The sequence below is a fragment of the Uloborus diversus genome, chromosome 2 (assembly GCF_026930045.1).
Source record: "Uloborus diversus isolate 005 chromosome 2, Udiv.v.3.1, whole genome shotgun sequence".
In the NCBI taxonomy this organism is placed as follows: Eukaryota; Metazoa; Arthropoda; class Arachnida; order Araneae; family Uloboridae; genus Uloborus; species Uloborus diversus.
Genome location: NC_072732.1, coordinates 173,392,840 through 173,413,889, shown reverse-complemented (window position 1 = coordinate 173,413,889; position 21,050 = coordinate 173,392,840). Strand labels below are relative to the sequence as shown.

The 21,050-nt window shown below is 35.5% G+C and overlaps 1 protein-coding gene across 1 annotated transcript in view; it reads left to right on the top strand.

Moving 5' to 3' along the window:
• Window positions 1-15,980, top strand: part of LOC129216157 (serine palmitoyltransferase 1-like) — a 50,139-nt gene extending 34,159 nt beyond the window's left edge. The window contains exon 12 of the mRNA XM_054850324.1: window positions 12,249-15,980. Coding sequence (XP_054706299.1) covers window positions 12,249-12,419 — 171 coding nt within the window. The 3' untranslated portion in view covers window positions 12,420-15,980. The remainder of the gene's footprint in view (window positions 1-12,248) is intronic.
• Window positions 15,981-21,050: the final 5,070 nt, after the last annotated feature.

The window sequence follows — 21,050 nt, the reverse complement described above, 5'->3', positions numbered from 1 at the left end:
TAAATTCGTAAAAATACAGTTGTAGGCGATTTTTCGTGATGTGTTGGGGGAGGAGGGGGTGAGAGTTTGGTGACCTTTTCCCAGAAATTTTTTGAATTTACAAATCTCTTTTTTTTTTGGGGGTGATCGCCCCCTCTGTGGATCTGTCACTGTCTGCAGTCAACCCTCGTTTATCGCAGTTAATCCATTCCAAATGATACTGCAATAAGTGAATTTCCATGAAATAGGTTCCTTTATTTGTTAGCAAATGTTTTCCTAGTTAGAGCATAGGAAACTTATTTATGACCTTTTAAATGCAGTTTTTGAAAATAATTAGAGCCTATAGACATGAAATGACATTCTTTAGCTACCATTACACTCATATTATTCAATATGTTGCACAAAATGTGAAAAAAAAAGACCCTATTAGACGTTATTTATAAATACCACATTTTAATTAAATACAAATACAAAAGTGACGACCAGCAACAGGCTCTGGGCCCAGCTAGACTGGTCCTAGTCAATTTACAATCCCCAGTGAAGATCAATGGCCCTCTTAAAACTATCTACTCCCTTGCTCATTACCACCTCTTCCGGTAAACTGTTCCAAGGTTCCACTACCCTGCTAAAATAATTTTTCCTAACATCCATGTTAGCCTGAGATTTAAATAGCTTAAAACAATGACTCCTTGTCCTGTTTTCAGTGCTAAACTTCAGCCCTGTAACATCTTTCATTTTAATAAATTTAAACAACTGAATCATGTCCTTTCGGTCTCTTCTTTGCTCAAGACTGTACATTTTTAGCCTTCTAAGTCTGGAATCATAGTCTAAGTGAGAAAGTCCATTTATTAGCCTTGTAGCTCGCCTTTGAACCCTTTCCAATACATTAATGTCTTTCTTAAGATAAGGAGACCAAAACTGAACAGCATACTCCAAATGAGATCTTACCAAACTTCTATATAAGGGCAGAAGAACTTCTTTAGATTTGTTTGAAATAGATCTATTGATAAACCCGAGCATCTTATTGGCGTTGTTACTAGCAATGCTGCAGTGTTGGCTAAACTTTAAATCCTGACTTATTAAGACCCCCAGATCAGTAACTTTGTCTGTGTGACTAATGACTGAACCTTGCAAATAATAACTTGTACACTTATTTCCATGCCCTAAATGTAGCACTTGACATTTCCCAACATTAACATCCATACCCCATTTATCATCCCATTCCGTAATGTGATCTAGATCCTCTTGCAGCTGTTTTGCTTGTTCTTCATTTTCTACAGTCCCCATAACTTTGACATCATCAGCAAAACAATTCATGTTCCCAGAAATATTTTTGTGAATATCGTTCATAAAAACAATGAACAAAACAGGCCCTAACACTGATCCTTGAGGAACCCCGCTTAAAACCTCACTCCAATTAGAATAATTTCCCCTTACAACTACCCTTTGTTTCCTTCCGGTCAGCCAGTTTTTTACCCAAATGAAAGTTTTCCCTCCTATTCCTATATCAGCTAATTTGCTAAGTAAAGCAACATGCGGTACCTTATCGAAAGCTTTTTGAAAATCAATGTAAACAACATCTACAGGCTTCTTATTGTCCAAAGCCATGGGAACTTTGTCATAGAAATGTAATAAATTAGTTGCACAAGTTTTACCTTTCCTGAAACCGTACTGAAAACTAGTCAATAGATTATTAGTCTCTAGAAAATTTACTATCTTAATTTTTATCAATGTTTCAAAAATTTTGCAAACCACCAAAGTTAGACTCACAGGTCTATAATTTCCCGCACACCCTTTAGACCCTTTCTTGAAGAGCGGTGTAATGTTAGCCAGCTTCCAGTCCTCTGGCACTGTCCCCGAGTTATAAGAAGCATTGAAAATATTTACAATTACATCTGCTAATTCCTCCGCACATTCAACTAAAATTTTTGAATAAATATTATCAGATCCCGGAGCCTTAGTCTCTTTAATTTTTTTCAAATGAAGTAAAACGGCATCCCTGGAAAATACTGAGTCCTCAAGCTGTACTATAGCTTATGTCTTGTTGGTGTCAACTATTGAGATACAGTTATCGTTAAAAACACTCGAAAAAAAGTTATTAAGAATATTAGCAATATTACTATCGTCCTGAGTTAAAATTCCGTGCTCATCAACCAGTGGCCCAATATGACTATTTCGAACTTTCCCCGAATTAGCGTATGCAAAAAACCTCTTGGGATTCCTGTTTATGTTATCTGCCAGTCTTTGCTCCAACTCTCTTTTCTGAATCCATACCAAATACTTAAATTTACGCCTTGCCTTACAATATTGGAGCCTATCTGCACTGTGACCAGTTTCTCTAAACCTATGAAAAGCAGCTTGCTTGTAATTTAGAACGTCTTTAGTTTCCAAGGAGAACTACATTGGCCAAATTTTAGTGTTGACACCCTTTCTCCTAAAACAAACATGATCCCCAATCGTTATCGCTAGCTTTTCCTTAAACTCTGCCCACTGAAGATTCACATCGATACTGTCCAATCCAGAAGAAAAAACTGCTTTTAAACTCTGCCTAAGTGCCACAAAATCAGTATTTCTGAAAATCTGCACAAACCTAAAATTCTCTACTTTGTGCGTATCAAATTTAATCCCAAACCTAATACTGTTGTGGTCACTGTCTCCAATGTGTTCCCCTACACATAACCCCTGAACAGAACCTTCCATATCACAGAAAACTAGATCCAAAATCACGTCCTGTCGAGTACCCTGAGTTACAATTTGATCTAAAAAAACAGTCACGAATTACAGTAAAACCTGTAAAGTTGACCACCTGTCTATGTTGACCGCTTTTGTCAGGAACGGAATTTATCCTATCTTATATAATGAGGGAAAACCTCTGTAACTTGACCACCTCTGTAACTTGACCACCTGTCTATCTTGACCACTGATGTACACCAAATTTGGTTTGAAGTATTGTAAAAAACCCTTTGTAAGTTGACCACTTGGTTTATTTTTTAAAACTTAATGTAGCAAATTATTTTATTTTATACTAGCCGCCTTCGGCGACCAGCTGGTTCGCCTTCTTACGCCATTCACCTTTATATGCAAGCAGCCACCTACGGCGGCTGTTTGGCTGACTTGTCATTTACCTTTGTACTTGAAGTTTGCCGCCTTCGGCGGCTGTTTAAACAAATCTGGCTGCAGTATTAATCAATCCATCTCTATCTTTTTTTTGTGCCATTCACATTTTTACGCCAAGATTGCCGCCTTCGGCGGCTATCTACCTTTACGATCAATCTCTAAATTTTCTTTTACATCTCTATATATTTTAACCTCCCCGCTCATTTCCTAATAAAAACAAAGATCACTCAAAAAACCGCTTTTTTTTCTTTAAGTAGAACAAAAAAAAAGTTATCTCCAAAACTCCCCGTAGTGTGCAAAAAGTAACAAAGTAAAGTAAGTGACAAAGAAAAAAAAATCTCGCTGTTTCTATTGAATTAAATGCGCACAACTATGAAATGTAACGTAATATCGAAACAGCATAACGTCCAGCTTGAGGGGTGGGGCGGGGGAGGAGAGATGGAAAATAAAATAAATGCATTCCCTAAATTAAACAAAAAAAAAAGAAAGAAAAAAAGCTGCCGGAAAAACACGTGGTCATCACGTCATAAAATGTAGAAGTAAGCTATATAGTAAAAAAAAAAAAAAAAGATTAACATTGTTTGCGATTAAGATTCCGTCGTAAGTATCGAATCGAAATCCAAGTAGTGACGTCAGAGGCATAGAAGATTGAAGAAAGCGTTTTTCGACCGATGCGTAGAAAGATATGATGTGTTCAGCATTAAAAAAATTGTAAAAAAAAAAAAAAACTATTGCGTATTTTTAAGAACTTTTTTCTTTTGAAGAGGGCAAAATGTTTTTACTTTTACCAACTTAAATTTTAGAAATGAGGCTTTGATACTTCTCGCAGGATGATATTAGAAAAATGTAAAACCCAGGAAAAAATGCAAATTGAAGGTTTTTTCAAAAATTCATAAAAAATACAAAAATTGCTCTATCTTCAAAATTTTTTCATTCATCATATTTAAAATTAAATTTCCAACACTATAGTTCAAAAATATTTGTGATGTGCGATTGGTTCGGGGTCTGTGAGGTAAAAAGTACTAAAAAGTGCAAAAAACACATAAAACATTAAATAACTTTTTTTCTAATTAAAATATCAAAAATCGAAGCCCGAGGTGCACTTCTTCGGCAGAAACTGTACCTGTATACCAAATTTCATCTTTCTAGGCCTTACCGTTTTCCCGGGAAGCGCGCCACACACACACACAAACATCTTATTTTATTATATGTATAGATTATTATTTATTTTATAGCTTTCCAAGAATATTTTTGATGCCAGACCAGCATTTTACCAACTAAATAAAACAGCAGCATAACTAAACCTCCTTGTGAGTTTAACAACATGGGAAAACTACTAAAAACCCTTTTATTCTCCAAACTTGTTTTTTCTTTCTTCTATTTGAGATTGCCTTTTGTACTCTGCTCAATGAAAACATGTGTCAGTAGAAAAATACAAAGTATTTTTCTCCAGGTGCACTATTTTGTGGCAATACTGGAATTGTGCTAAAGAGTCAAGTTACTTGCATTGCGGTATTCCTGGAGCAAGGGATTAAAAGAGATAGGACATTTTCATTTTCAACTGCCTTTTTGAACTATGAAAGTCCATCTTGTTGTTCTTTGTGTTAGAGTTTTACATAAAATGCCTTCAAAAAGAAAGTTAGTTTAACTTGAGATTGATAAGAAGTATAAAATATTAAAATTAATTGAAATGGGAGAAATCTAAAGAAAATTAGCTGACACATATGGAAATTCTAAAACTAGTGTCAAATGACTGCGCCAAACTTCAATAAGGAATTATTTTGTTGAACAATAGATCATCATGGTTATAAATTTATATGAGAAAAAAAATAAAGCGAAAAATTTGTTATTTTTGAATAGCTATGATTTTTTATTAATATCAAACAAGTAACTTTTCATAAACAATAAGATATAAGATTTCTTTTTTTTTTTTTTTTTTTTGATCAATTTACTGAAATTTTAAAATTGCATGACACATTATACGTCATTCTGGGAAAATTATCTCTAAAAATATTTGAATAACATTTTACATTTTTGTTTCAAAGTAATGTTAAACAATGAAAGTGAGTTGAACAGAAAGAGTAAGTGTCAATTAGTCAAAAAATGAAAACATGGTGCAAGAAATGACAAAAAAAAAAAAAAAAAAAAACATTACCCCCTTTATAAGTTGACCACCTGTCTAAGTTGACCACCAAAGTATTGCACCGCAAGTGGTCAACTTACACAGGTTTCACTGTACTTTCAAAAATTCCTCTTCTCTGCTATTACTATGGTAAAAATTATTCCAATCAATTCCTGGAAAATTAAAATCTCACATTATAATGACTGACCCCTTGCTTGAAATGTCACTAATAATACTAAACATCTGTTCATCTTGACCCTGGCGTAAGTTGGGTGACCTATAAATATTCCCTAATAATAGTTTATTGCCCTTATTGCTCATCAACTCCAGCCAAATCATATCAATCTCATTAGGTTTATCATTAATTACCAATTCATTGCAAGTTAAAGTGTCTCTGACATAAAATAAAACCCCACCACCTCCTTTACCTACTCTATCTTGTCTAAACAAATTATACCCAGCAATAGATAATAAATCATCTCACTTTCGGTAGCCCATGCCTCGGTAATTCCAATAATATCCAACCTCTCGTCTATTGTTATGCTTTTCAATTCTTCCATCTTGTTCCTAATGCTACGAGCATTTGTATAAAAAACATTAAGTAAGCCCATCTTACCTTTATTTAATGCTGCGCGATTATTTGAATCCTAACTGTTAAATTTTTTTCTCTTACTCGCCACCCTATTTCCGTTTCTACTAAAATCACAATAGTTAGTACCCATTCGAATTCTGCTCCTTAAAGCATGCCCTCCATTCCAACTTAATTTTTTGATTCTGAATCCTCTAAAACCAAACCACTAACCACTTTGACTCCCGTAGAGCTCAGATGCAAGCCATCCCTAGCAATCCAATCGCGTTTACATTTACTCCACACATCAATAAACCTGATACTACGCTTAACGCAAATTTCCTTGATTATCAGGTTCATACACCTAGCCCGTTGGTTTAACCAACTCCTATGCACTCCATATCTGGGAAGCAAACCAACCACTTGGACATTTGCCGAACAGTTGGTTGCTTTGTCCAACAGGGAATCCCATTCCTTAGTAAACTCATTGTTGTTACTATGGTCTACATCGTTAGTTCCCACCCACAAAGTAACTACATCCTCTTTATTAAATACCCCCTTTTCAGCAACCCTATTTACATCTCTCACCCGAGCCCCTGACAAACAACATCTAGCCACCTTACGTCTAACCCTGCCTATTGAGTTTCCCACCTCGCGCACCATTGAATCTCCCAAAATTATACCCTTTGTTTCCCAGTCTGTTGCCTCAGCAATAACTTTCCCCTTTACCTCTGGAATATTCCCACTATCTAACACACAGGTAATGCCCACCTCCTTTTTACTAACTTCCTCCTTTACCTCTGGAATATTCCCACTATCTAACACACAGCTAGTGATGTGGATCGGGTAGATACCCAGCGGGTAGGTAAATATTTTTTTGGGTATTTACCTGGATATTTACCCAAGGCCTGGGTAAATACCCAAAAACTGGGTATTTTACAAAAAAATTCAAAAAGTGAATGGGAATTTTTTTTTAAATCTAAACATGAAATGATTGGTAAAACTGATACATACATATGTATTACACAGTTTATAATATTTTTTATTGAAAGACTTGATGAAATTATGAAAGAAACATATCGTGAACCAAAGAATCTTTCTTTTCAAAGTCATAATTGGAGAAGATGTTTACTTTTTTTTGTAACCAGTTAAGCTTTTTACTTTTCATAGAATGGCTTTTTATATCTGAAATTTGGCTATCAACATTGATTAGGCGTATCCAACACATTTAATGTGAATATCATATTAGACTGCTAAGTTGTTTTACACAATTCTTTAAATATGTGATCAAAATACAATTTTTAGACAAAAATTTATTGTTTTGTATATGGTTTGTTATGCAAGGTGTATTCCAAAAGTAATGCAATGGTTTTTCCAGGCCGCTTTTATTGGTCGAAGTATAATCATACTACTTGGTTTAGGTGAGGGAGACCCTAAGGCTTTCCAGAAAATCAGTCTCAGGGTTATCCGAGCTGTGTGACCGGGCGTAAGTTAATGTTAACCTCTGCGCATCTACCATGTGACGGGAAAAATGGTACGCGATGAAGTTTTGTTGCTTAACCAACAAAATTTCTTGAGGAGACTAGCAAAATGATTCCTCAGGCTTACGAGGGCTCTTCTCTGTCGCATTCAAAGGTTTTGAGGTGGTTAAAGACCTCTAAAGAGGGACAGGAAGAGGTTCAAGATGAAGAACGCTCTGGGCGGCCGTCAACCAGCAAAACCGACAACAATGTGGCTTGTGTTCCTCAATTATTGGACTTTGATCCTCGATTGACTAACAAGATGGTTGCAAGTAAACTGAACACGTCGTCTACTGCTGTGTTCTGCATTGCTCAAGATTTAGCGATGAGAAAAGTGTGAGGCAAGTTCGTGCTGAAGCACCTTGCCAAAACGCGCTGCGAATCTGCTGATTCCTGGCGTAAAACACCAGGTGAAAACGTTGTCCCAGCCCCCTATAGTCCTGACGTCCACCCGGCAGACTTCTTTTTGTTCCTTTGAATTAAGGCAGGCCTGAAATGAACCCATTTTTCATCCCTAGAAGAGATCCAATCAGCCGTGATGAAGACCTTAGAGGAGGTCCCCAAAAACGCCTTTCAAGGCACTTACCATTCATGCCAGAGACAATGGATGAAATCAGCAGAAGCCCAAGGACATTACTTTGAAGAATTTTAAGTGTTTGTGCAAATCTGTTCAATAAATTACTTATAAAAAAATAATTGCATTACTTTTGGAATAGACCGTATATATACATAGTGGAATACATACAGAAAAGTATTTTAGTTGAATATAAATTTTTGAAATAAATACCCGGATAAATACCCATTTTGGGTATTTACCCAGGTATATACCCTGGGTATTTACCCCTAAAAATAAATACCCGGGTATTTTACATCACTACACACAGCTGATGCCCACCTCCTTTTTACTAACTTCCCCCTTTCCCTCTGGAGTGTTTACCCCATCTACACTCCTATAGCCTAATGCTAACTCACCCTCCAAAGAAGTTGTTAGTACTTGTGCATTGAACTACACACACGGAGTTCTTACACACTATCACTAATGTGTACAACAATGTTGCGGGTTTGATGATAAAATAAGTCCAAATGAATGACAATATTGTCCCACTTGACCTCTGTATTATTTCCCTATTGAAGGTAGTACTTGCTGATTTAAAAGCAAGAAGTTAAATGCTATTTCCTAATATGTTTATCCTGTTTCAATAATACAGTGATATACACTCCCCAGTAAGTGTTTAACTGTTAAAAGCAGATAGTGAAACTCCCCCCTTTTAACTGACACTACTATAGACCCTAAGAAGAACTTGCTGTCTTTAAAATCAATATTTTATTAATTTTTTAAGGAAAGAGTTAACCCAAGATCACTAAAAAAACCAATGAATAAATTTGAAGGTGAAAAAAACGTGATAGAGTGAAGCTGTGATAGTTAAAGCCCAAAATGGTGAAGGATGGCTGTATCTATCAGGTTGTCAAGTACGAAATGGAACAAAAAAAAAGCACATAGAGTTGAATTCGATTTTTTTTTTGATAAAACCTTTTTAATCAAATTATGCGCCCATATTATGGATACACGTTTGCCATTTTAGAAGTAACTCCATTATTTATTTGCTGTTAAAGTCTGATCACGGGAGTCAATGAACTCTAGACATGCTATTTTGACAGCCTGTGCAGAATAGATCTTTTTTTCCCAGATAAAAAGTTGTTTAAATTTTGAAAGAAATGATAGTCTTGAAGCAAAGTCTGGCAAGTAGGGTGAGTGACCGAGAGTTTCCAACTTTAACTCTTACAGCTTTGACACAGCCATTCGGTCCAGCTTTGTCGTACAAGAGAATTCGAGTCATCCGATTAACCAATTTTAGTTGTTTAATCGCAAGATTTCTCATCATTTTGTCCAGTTTACAGTAGACATTTGTGGTGATCTCTTGGCCAGGTTCCATAAATCTGTGTTGGATGATACCTGAACCAGACCACCAAAGAATGACCATCAGCTTGTTCTGGTGGATGTCTTGTTTGGAATAGCGTTTTGGTGGTTCATCTTGGTCCAACAATTGCGATGAATGCTTACAATTATTGCACATGATCCACTTTTCAACGCGTGTAATGCCGGCTCCACACTCTCCCTGAAAAGCACGAGAGGTTTTTTTTTTGCCGAGAGATCTGTGACGTCATGGCGAGGGAAGCGTTGAACGAGAGAGCCGTTCACACTCTCGGGCGAGGTGTTTGCGCATGCAGAAGCCGGTGATGTCACGAGCATTCGCGCGCGTTTCAACTGTCAATCCGCTTGTTTGTTTACAAAATGGACCACGAAGTAGATGCAGATTTTGCGATGTGCCTGTATTCTTTTTACATACAACTACCTACACATTTACAACACCAAGAAGGCAAAAAAGAAGTCGAGGAAGAAGAGATGGTGGTTGACAAATATGTTTATCCGCTATTTTTATGAAACTGTTTTATGACAACAAATGTGAATTTAAAAATTAAGATTAAAACCAAAAATGGCCACAATATTATACAATTTAGTTATAAAAATAAAATATAAAGATCTGTACTCATGATTTTCATAGCATTGAATTGCACTGTGCGGCAAAAAAAAAAAAACCCTTCGAAATGCTTCTGACATTTTGTCGGCTGATTCTTATGTAAAATGACCCCCTGAATCCGAATATGATCTCCGTTTTCCTCCTATACGTCCCAATTTTATTAAAGTCCCCCCTCCCCCCCCCAAGTTTTTAAAAAATTTCCTTAGTTTTAGAGCAAGTATTTTTTTTTTTTTTTTGGAGGTGAAAGGAGCTTTATATTAACTGCTAATAATAGTTTTGATGGGCAAGAGAAGTTCGAAGTTCAAGATTATGGACACCGATCTCAAAAAGGGGGACTTGGGGTGTATACCCCCCCCCCCCCCCCCAATATTAGAAAAATAACAAAAAACGATCTTTTTATTCTGCTTTTTTAAAAAAGATGTTTGTAAAAAAAAATTCGGTGCAGAATGAGAGTATAAGACTCTCTTCTATGAATGACTCCTATATCCAAAAAAGATTTTCGCGATGTAAAAGAAATTTAAAAAAAAAGTGTCTTGTGCATGTGGCACGTTGCATACGAGTTGAATCGCAGGTTTTCATTCGAAAAGACATTCTTCTGGCTGATTCTAAGGTAAAATGACCCCTTTGTTTCCAAATACGACCACTTTCCCCCCATCTCGCCCCCCCCCTTTTTAGAACTTCCCATACCCCTCCTCTGATTCAGAGCCATTTTTTTTTAATTTGGAAGGGGAAAAGAGCATTATATTAACTGTAAACATTAACTGTAAGAGATGTGCAAAGCTCAAAATCTTGTGCATATGTGGCAAAAAGGAAAGCATGAGGGCACTCCTCCCCCCCAAACACACTGCGCAGCAAAAAAAACTTTCAAATGATTCTGAGGCTATTCCGCCTGGTTCTTCTGCTAATTGACCCCCTGAATCCAAATATGATCTCCTTTTCCTCCTACACGTACAAATTTTTGTAGAAAATCCCCCCTTTTTGAATTTGAGGGGGGGGGCAAGTTTTATTTGTTGCTACATATGCACAAAATTTTGAGCTTTGCACATCTCTAGTCATTCAGGGTAATGTTTACGGTTATTGTAATGCTCTTTTCCCACTTCAAGTTTTAAAAAAATGGCTCTGATTTAAAGAAGGGGTGGGGGAAAATCTAAAAGGGGGGCGAGATGGGGGAAAGGTGGTCGTATTTGGAAACAAGGAGTCATTTTACATAAGAAGCAGCCAAAAGAAATCCGATTCCATGCATCAAACCTTTTGCTTATTTTTATGATCCGTGTGCTTTGCGTTCCAAATTATAGGCTCTGTTTGAAAAATTTCAACTCCAAAGAGTTGTTCCAAACCTAATTATTAGATATGGCGAACTGCGATTTGCTTTCTGAAAACCAAAACAAAGCAAATTCCGCGCGGCGGACAGATGACGCTGCAGTAGCCTCTCGTGCTCCTTTGACTCGGGAACAATTTACCGACATTTACTGGAGGCAACGCGAGACATTCGCGAGAGACACCAAGAGGCGCTGAGTTCTCCATCCACTCTACCCCTTGTCTTGTCTTGTGCTCTCGTTGGAGAGTGTGGAGCCGGCATGACGGTTTGATTGAGAAATGGTTCAACTTTGTTGCGAGAATGAAGAGAAAGACATGCGTTGAGTCTTCATTCCATCTGTGCATCTGTCAATTTATGCGGTATCCTCTTGTCCAGCTTTTCACTTTACCAATTTGTGCCAAATGAGTCACGATTGTTTACTTTGATACATTGTACGTTAATGATAATTCAAGTCACTTATGCTTGGATTCGCTTCCACGGTGGCTTTCAGGACCTCACTGTCCACCTTAGTCTTGGGTCGGCCATGTAGTTCATTACACAGGTCGAAATCTTCCCAACAAAATTTCCTTTACCAACGGACAACAACCTGTTTGTAGCCACATGAATGCCAAACAAACTATTAATATTGGCGACTGCCTGCCGTGCTGTGACTCCACGATTTAACTCACACTTCATCCACACACGAATTCGGCTGATTTCCATGGTCTCACTTAATGGCCTATACAAAATAAAAAATGCTATTTTTTACGTTAGACAGAGGAAAAGATGTACCTTTCACACGAAAAACAAATTATGCCAACATACGGCGTCAAAATGAGGCTATGTGCAATTGAAATGAATAACATGAACTTTGCTCCATTTCATAGTTGAAAACTTAATATATGTTATTATAATCCAACATTTTTTTTAGATATAAATAATTTTTGGTGAATGCATGTCATGTTCACATGTATCTCTTGTTTACGTGTTTGCACCTCCTCCTTAGCCCCCTGCCTATCTACAGTTTCAAACTGACTGTCATATTCTTAACTGTGTAAATAAAATGCATATATGTTTGTATATAATATGTGTGTGTTCTTTTTAGGGCATGGCAAAAGGAGTTGCTCTTACTGTGGCTCGTTATTTAGATGCTGAGGAACATAAATTGCCTCCACCAAGTATTCGTTTGATTACTACTGCCATTCTTAAGAAAGAAGATTTAGATTTAATTGCATCAGTGTTACAAGAAGCTTGTAAAGAAACTGCACTTTTATAGGACTTTCCTTTAATTAAAATTTATACTACTTATCAATCAAAATTTAAAAATTTTGTCTGAATATTTTTTAATCTATTTATCGTCAGTCAAATGTGATTCGAAAATTTCTAATCCATTTAGAAACCTATTGTTTAAATATAATGTAACATAAGGTTTAACTCCTTCATTCTACCATTTCAAAAATTGCAGTACAGTAGAACTTCAGATATCTGAACTCTTACTTATCTGAATTGCTGATTACCCGAACCACTTTCAGAACTTCAGAAAAAACGAATTGAGATGAAAAGGTACTGCTATTCGGAAAAATAATGAGTCTGTCTACACGCTGTTCCTGACACGAAGCTAAGTCAAGTAGTTTACTTTGACCGAGATTTTCAACAAGCAATTATTTTCATTTGAACCCAGTAGCAGAAACTTTCTAGCCAGTCTGCGACACTATTTTGGGTAGTTGAAAATAATCTGCAGCATTATTATTAATTTTATTTTAAGTTTTCATAAAATACAAAAGTCCTTTGTGAAGGTCAAGGCTTGGACAATTTTCCAACTGACCAGTGGCCACTAGGTTTGAAAAACTTAGTGGCCATCCTGTCGCAGAGTTTAAAAGTATTAAGGGGGGGGGGGAGGCAGCAACTGTCACTACTTTCATAAAAATAAATAGAACTCTACACACTATGAAAAACAATTATTCAAGACATATTAATTTTAATATGAAAAATTTGCATTGAAATAGGTTTTTAAATTTTTTAAATTAGTAGATGAGAAGTTGGCAGGAAACTGCATTTTAGATGAAATATTTAGCTTATAGCAAAGTCTTCAAATCAGTGAGGATCAAATATAACTGTGCAGATAATAATTCGCATTTTTCAAAAAAAATATATATATATATATATATATATATAATATATATATATATATATATATATATATATATATAAAAAGAAGAAAAAAACATGATTTATTGAACACTTTATGTTATCTTCAATAGTTTGTGTTGAGGTAAATATCCAATTCTGTTTTTGGAAACTTAGGTAAGTAATAGTATCGTTTATTTTCATCTTGCGAATGACCAAACATGGCATCTACGTGAAAAATTCATGGTTATAAATAGATTTTTGAATTTATTACATAAAAGTAATTATAAATTCAAAATCCTTAAAAAACTACAATTTAGTTGAAATAATCAGTTTTTAGCACATTAGCCTCTAAAGCAGTGAATATAAGATAATATTCTGAAGATAAAATTTTGCAATTTTAAAGAGAATAATTAAAAATTATCCGAAAAAAATAGCACATTTTGCATAATTTTCAACAGTTTGCATTGCAATAAACATCCAATTCTGTTTTCGAAAACGCAGGCACTTCACGAGTCTTACATACCAACATCTTGGGAATGACCAAACATGGCGACTACGCTAAAAATTAAGATATAAATTTCTAAATTTGTTGCAAAAAATATCTTAAAAATAAAAATCCTCATGAAACTACACTTTAGTTGGAAAGTTTTAGCACTTTTGCGTCCAAAGCAATGAGGATAAGGTAAAATTTTCACATAAAATTTTTCATTTCTCAAGAAAATTATTTAAAAAAAAAAGAAAAAAAAAAACGATTTTCTGCACATTTTAAGTTATTTTCATTTGTTGGCAGAAAAATAAAACATCCAATTCATCTTTGTTTTTGAGAACTTATGCACTTTTCTACTTCAATTTTGTGAATGACCAAGTATGGCGACTATGTTTCAAGCTGAAATGCTGAAGCATCTATCGCCTTGGTCAAAAAGCGATCTCCAAACGACTTTGCCAAATTGTATTTCGTTATTTTTTCTTCTTATATTTATTTATTTATTTATTCTTTCTTTCTTTTTGTTCTTTGGTAAAATTATCTGCAGGCCGCCGAAAAATCTGCGACGCGCGTCTCGCAGTTTCTGCTACCGGGCATTTGAAGTACGGTACGTACATACTGTACAGCACTTGTAAATACACTGAGCATGAAAAAGTGTTGCCTTTTCATTTGATTAATTTTAAGATTCTTTTATTTAAAAAATTTTTTTCTCTCCATTTTCAAGCATCCATAAGGTGATCAATTAAAATAGATTTTTTTTTTCGAAAAAAAAAATCCAATCATTCAAATTTTTGATTATTCAAATGGTGTTTGGTCCCAATTGATTCCGATAGTTGAAATGCTACTGTACATGAAATGGAACATTTTTAATCAATGAGAAATCTTTTCATTTTTTCTTTAAAAAGAACTTTATAAATACATACGTAGCCAAAGTATTGTTTTAATTATTCAGTGTAATTCCAAATTTTCTGACAGTTTAAAACAAATTTCTTTTTATGTAATCACTAATTATATAAAGGGTCCTAAGCCTTTTTTTATGATAGCTTTTCAGTTTAATGTTGCAATTTATTCTAATTATTATGAATTATTTCATTATTAATGTGTTTTTTCCTGTATGGTATCCTATTACCATTTTACAGAAATATTTCTTTCATATTGTATTCTTGCATGTCATTTTGTTCTCAAATACATAAAATGGCCTTTTTTTATTTATAATTTTTGTAGATAACATAGTGTATTCTGAGAGAAAAAGTAATTAATTATTCGTCATTTTTTCTTTATTATCTTTTCCACAAAAATGATAATATATGTGTATCTGCTTTGATCAAAGTATTTTCTTATTCCAATCGCATATTTTATTTATCACTGAATTTGTGCTTTGTCCGACACCAGTAACGTTCTCTTTTTTGTCAAATGCCTTTTACGTGTGCCTTTCCAAAAATTATACAGTTTTGTAGAATTTTGGATTTAAAGAGTGCAGTTAATATATTGTATATGAAAATGTACAAGATTTTAACTCTTGAAGTAAGCCTCAGACCAAGAACAACACCAACAAAAATTCATTTGCTCAGATTCTGTAATAATAAGTAACTACTGCAGTTTGGGAGGGAAGGGGGGGGGCATTCCAGGAAGTGCATTTTTGAAGATTATTTTAGTAAAAATAATGCTGGTTTTAAACCATTTTTTTCCCCAAGACATCTATTCTACAAAAAGGTACATTCTCTGAAGTATTTTTTTCTCCCAACTATAGCACTGGCACTAATACATAGCTTTTAATATTTTATGTTTAACTTACAATGCATAGACACAACCTCAGAGCAAAAGGATTTTTGTTGCTGTTTCTTCTGTCATGAGCCAAATTACTTTATACATGTCTTTTGTTATCGCATCCCATTCTATCAAATAAAATAAAAGCCAAAGATTTATAATGTCTTGTTCTGAGTAACTTTTTAGGTCTTGTCGTTTTTATTCACTTTTTCAGTTTAGAATTCCATATCGTTTCTAGGAGTAGAAATTGATACTTACTGCCAGTTAACTTTTTTTATTAACTTAATTTAAAAGTCTGATTACGCAAACTAAAGTTGTGGCATGGAATCAGGGACTGCTATTGGTAATATTAATAGTGTTACAGATACCTTGCCTACCCCATTTCAGTTTAACTTTACCAAAGTAAGAATGTTTAATTGCATTTATTGATACTTTATCAATATTACTCATATCATAAAATTAGCACTAATATTTTTCAATACCTTTGGTTCACAGTTGAAGACAATAGAAGCACATTATATGTTGTCTGTGCTATGATATAAAATTAAAATAGGGAAATATAGCCACATAAAGACTTTATTAGGCAAATGTGCCTTTAAAATGTCTTTTTTCCATTTGTAAATTATGAGTGGTAACTCTGTTTTTGTAGTTACTCTTAATTTTTATAAAAATAAAAGTGAAGCAATATTTTATGAAACTTATTTAACAAAAATTATTCCAAATTAATTTTTCAAATGAAAGAAGTTTTTTTTTTTACAAAAAAAATTTGTAGTACCCATTAGTATTTTCTCAGAATTTTCCTTTTCTTCAGAACTGGAACAAAATTAAAGTTAGCAGAAAATAACACTGAGTTCTAAACATTTGTAACAAAAATACGAACAGGTGAAATGAAGAACAGTTCGCTGCAAGAGAATGAAAAACTCGGAAAGTTTCCAAAATTGTTGTCGTTAATGAGGAATAAAAGCTGTAAAGAAAACGTTAAAATAAAGTTGACACGTAAGTTATATAAAACTAGTATGTTGTAGCTATCATGAAACATTCCTCTATATATTTCTTATGAATTCTGATCCCTCCTCATACTTGACAAGGAAGCAATATTCTCAACAAAAATTAAATTACGCTCACAAAAACTCGACTATTGTCCCAGTTTCCGAATTATGGCGAAAGCAAAGCAAGGAGTGAAAATTTAAAGTTTAAAAGTCTTGCTTAAATTAATTATAAATATTTTATTTGTTAACAAGCATAAGATGGCTACAGTTAAAAATGTTGAATCTTTTAGGTTTTCCGGTCATTTTCCAACAATTAAAATTACATGAAATATGGCAATCTATGATTTATCTTTCTTATTGATGCATTAATAAAGCTATTTTTAGTCGCACAAAAAAAAAAAAAAAATCGGCCCCCTGTGGAGCTATTGACACCAAAATTGAACGAATGCTTGTTTACATTTTGGTTCACACTTATTCCAGATTTCATCCAGAACGTAACATCACTTCTTGAGATTTAGCACTCGCAATGAAAAAGCCTCCCGTTTGAGCTATTGACACCAAAATTGAATCAGCACCTGTGCATGTTAGGGGCAACAGATGGACCAAATTTTGTTTGATTCCCCCAGTTTCTTCCTGGGGGGGATAGCAGGCACGTATAACTCAAGAAATGTTCCACTGCTCCCCCCCCCTCTTAGGAATTCCGCCAAAAACCAATGGGCACAAATACACATAGGGGCACATCTGTGCACCAAATTTCGTTCAATATCAAGCGGTAGTTTTTGCTGTAGAGCGGCCACAAAAAAACGGTCACACATATGCAGGGCATACAGACACACGCGGGCGGACACAGACATTTTCCAAAAATGGTTGAAATGAATTCGGCACACCTCAAAACGTTCGAATCCATCAGAATTCGAAAATTTGCGCAAAACCAAATATTAGATACAGAAGAAAGTAGAAATGTAGGTAAAAATATGACCAAACCGATGGTATAGGGTTGCCCAAGCAAAAGTGGTCCTCAAAAAGTAGCTCAAAGAGAAAGTTTCAATAATTTTCAGGGGGGGGGGGGAGAGGATGCAACCGGTTGGCTGAGTTGGTGACGTCACGTTGAGTGCTCCTGCGATATTTTCACTAACTGGCAGCTCTATTAAAATGAGCCTGGTTAGTCTCCGGATTTACAATACTCGACCGGTTGTTGCTCTAAGCGAATTCACGGAGAATGGTTTCATGTATGATCCGGCTTACCCTCCTAATAAGAACAGGTAAAAAGTCCCACCCCATTGTGCGTCGGGTTTTGGAATGGGGGGCATCTAAAAATTGCTGTTTTGGGTATTTTTTCAGAATTTTTAAGAGTAAATTTAAAGTGAGAATATTATGTTATACTAAATTTAAAAGCATGAAATTAAAGGTGTTTGACCCCCAAGAGGGATGACATAACCCACCAATGCTACAGAGCCTCCCTATCCCCGTAAAACAAAGCAGTACCCCCGAAACCCCCTCCATACATTTCATATGGGAACATTATTTTATGCTAAGTTAAAGTTAGAAATCGAGTGTGTCCATCCTCCAAGATAGATGGTACACCTACTCTCTAAGCTACAGCATCCCCCCCCCCCCTCCGCCAAACTAAATAAATCCTCACCTCCCCTTGTATTTCAAGTAGAAGTATTGTTTCGTGCAAATCTAAAATGCATTAAATCTGGACTGTCCACCCCATAAGAACAGTAGCTCACCTCCCAAAACGAAATTATATACTAAAATATTATACTTCCCCCCCCACCCCCTCTGATGGTGCACATTTGATTAAATGGCCAGAAAAATTACGCTGAATTGGTTTTTGCTTTCAAATGATTTCTTCTAAGCTTGTAACAAAAAGTCTTCTTTATCAAGATGTTTTTTGGAATCTAGATCCTCAGCAAAATCGTTATTGTTGCAGCTATGTTTAACACAGTTTGTGCATATAATTGAGCACTTCAGTCCATTTTCAGTCTTTTCAAACATTCACTATATCCAATGAACCCCTCAGAGCAAGCACAAGATTTGAAACGCAGAAAGTCTTCTAGAGCAGAAGGCTTGGCTGTTGTAATAGGACGCACATGATATTTCTGTGGTGCTTTCCCTTGCACCCATCAAAAATGACACTAGCTTTCCCATAATTACAATTACCCATGCACTGCATTGCTGGCATATTTCCTTGAAGCTTACAGATCAATACCAAAAATATGATCAAGCAGGTATCTTCCATCTATTACATATGAGGCAGTGAAAAGCAAAGGGATGTAAGTGGCAAAATTAAAAATTTGGAGATAACCAGTACAAATGGTTGGCGAACCTCTCCTCTATCTTGGGGCAAGAGATGGTACTAGTAGACCTGGTAGTTGCTTCTATACAGCATGATTTAGAAAAGAAAATCAATGAAAGCCTACCTAGGATTTTATCTTTAAACGTGTTTTATTCAAAACTTGAAAATGTCCACTTACATCCCTTTGCTTCTCACTGCCTCACACATGACACCAGCTGTTCCTTCTGTGATGGTGGATGAACCTTTTGCTTCAGATAATAGCACTTTAACGATACAAGATTTCTTTCCTTCTGAAACCAAATTCATCGAATACTGATGAAGGATCAGCGCATAACTCGTACCAGGAGTTTTTAACAATTTGTTATTCCATCTTTACTGTTCATACCATTCGGTGTAAAAGATGGTTTGGGCTTACACATCTTTATAGATAGTAACTACTCTCGTAACAGAAGAGCTAAAGACATAACTGCTTACCTCCTTTACAAAGAAATGCCACAAAATTGTGTGCCTTCAATATCCTTTGATGTTACTACCCCGAACATTAAAGGTCTCATCGCAACTCACCTTATCATCAGCGAGCAATACCACTACCAACTTGAGAGGGAAGAAACTTCTGGGGGCTTTAGAAACGGATTGTGATTTCCAAACTGGGAAACAAAAAGGTGTAAATATTTAGCATTCTATTGTTGTATTGCTTATTGCTCTCATCAAGACTTGTTCTATTGTTGTATCTACAGGTTCTAGACCACCTGAATTTGTCACTGTGTTAGATCGTTGGATAGCTGATATTTTAGCTGATGTTTGATGTGATCAAATTTTTTTTTAGTGCATAATGTACTCAAAAGTTAGAGAGAGTGTTGCAAGTATATGTCCGCATATTTAGCATAATTCACATAACTAGCTGCGTAGAAGAGAGGTAGCTCGGTGTTTGCAAATGAGAACCCCCACCGACTTAGAGGGTACAGAATTGCAGCATTGCCCGTCTCACTATTGGCAATTTTGGTCTGTCCCCCCTTTCGGTGATGGCAAAAGAGTGTTGAAAAGTTGAAGTAAGTTAATCAAGAAGAAGTAGGGAAACTTTGGTCATAGTTAGGACTTTTTTATGCTGCACAGGAATTTTGTTTCCCAGCGCTCTAAACAGTTTAATAACTCCAATCACAAATAATTTGGTTACTGAGCTCGCTTAGATAGATCTTTTAGAATTATCATTCTGACATTACCATATCATTGTGAGGCATTTTGTACTTCGGAAAAGTTTAAATCAGGGAAATTTTTTCGGGGGAAACTTCACTGCAATAGTTGATTTTAGAATGTAAATTCATGATCCCCCCCCCCCCCCCCAAAAAAAGCGATTGCGCACCCATTTAAGTGTGACAGGGTATCCATCCAGAATAAAAACCCTCAAAAAAGAAAGAAATACTTCTTGAAAAAACTGCCTTAAAAATTCCAATGACGCAAAGCTGCTCCATAACCTCCCCCATTCCCCCCCCCCCCGCCTGTGCGCCCCTGATTAGAAATTTTTTTCTGTGAGAGTTTGTTATTTTATTCTTATAGAGTGGTTTCTGCGAGGTTTGAGATTTTTTTTTAAGTAATAGAAATTATTTTTATTTAAATAGAGGATTATTTTGTCCCCCCCCCCTTCCCCCCCAAACCCGACGCGCAAAGTGCTGGGACTTTTTACCCTTTCTTGCTGGAAGGGTAAGAAGTAATTTGCAACAGGTTTCACCTTTTTTTTTTGGATGTTTGGGTTTGGCCTAATTTTACTGTACTATTAACGCTATAACTACCGAATACCTGCGGACAAAGCCATGGTGTAACGAAACTGGAGTCCTTAGGGACTCACACCTTGCTACACCATGGGTAAAGTTTTTAAAGAAGAGAAGCCAATATTTCATAGCTCTCCTAACTTTTCTTGCACTTCTGCGTTTAATGTAAGATAAGGTAAGCAAAAATTGACAAATACTTTCTTTCGCTTATGTTGAGTCAGTGGTTGAGCACTGGTGTAGTAGTAGTGAATTACCCATTCTTCTTCAAGGGCATTTCATCTTTACAGTCATTATTATTAAAGGTATTCTTATTCTTTCAGTTGTAGAATTTGACGGGTGTGCAATTTTATTTAGCTCATAAATGCAGCTAGGGAAACATATTGTTTCCATTCCTCTTCAGTTAAGCATCAAGCCTATTGTTTATATTTTCTTTCCGCAACACTCATAAGATAGAAGTTGTTTACCGCGA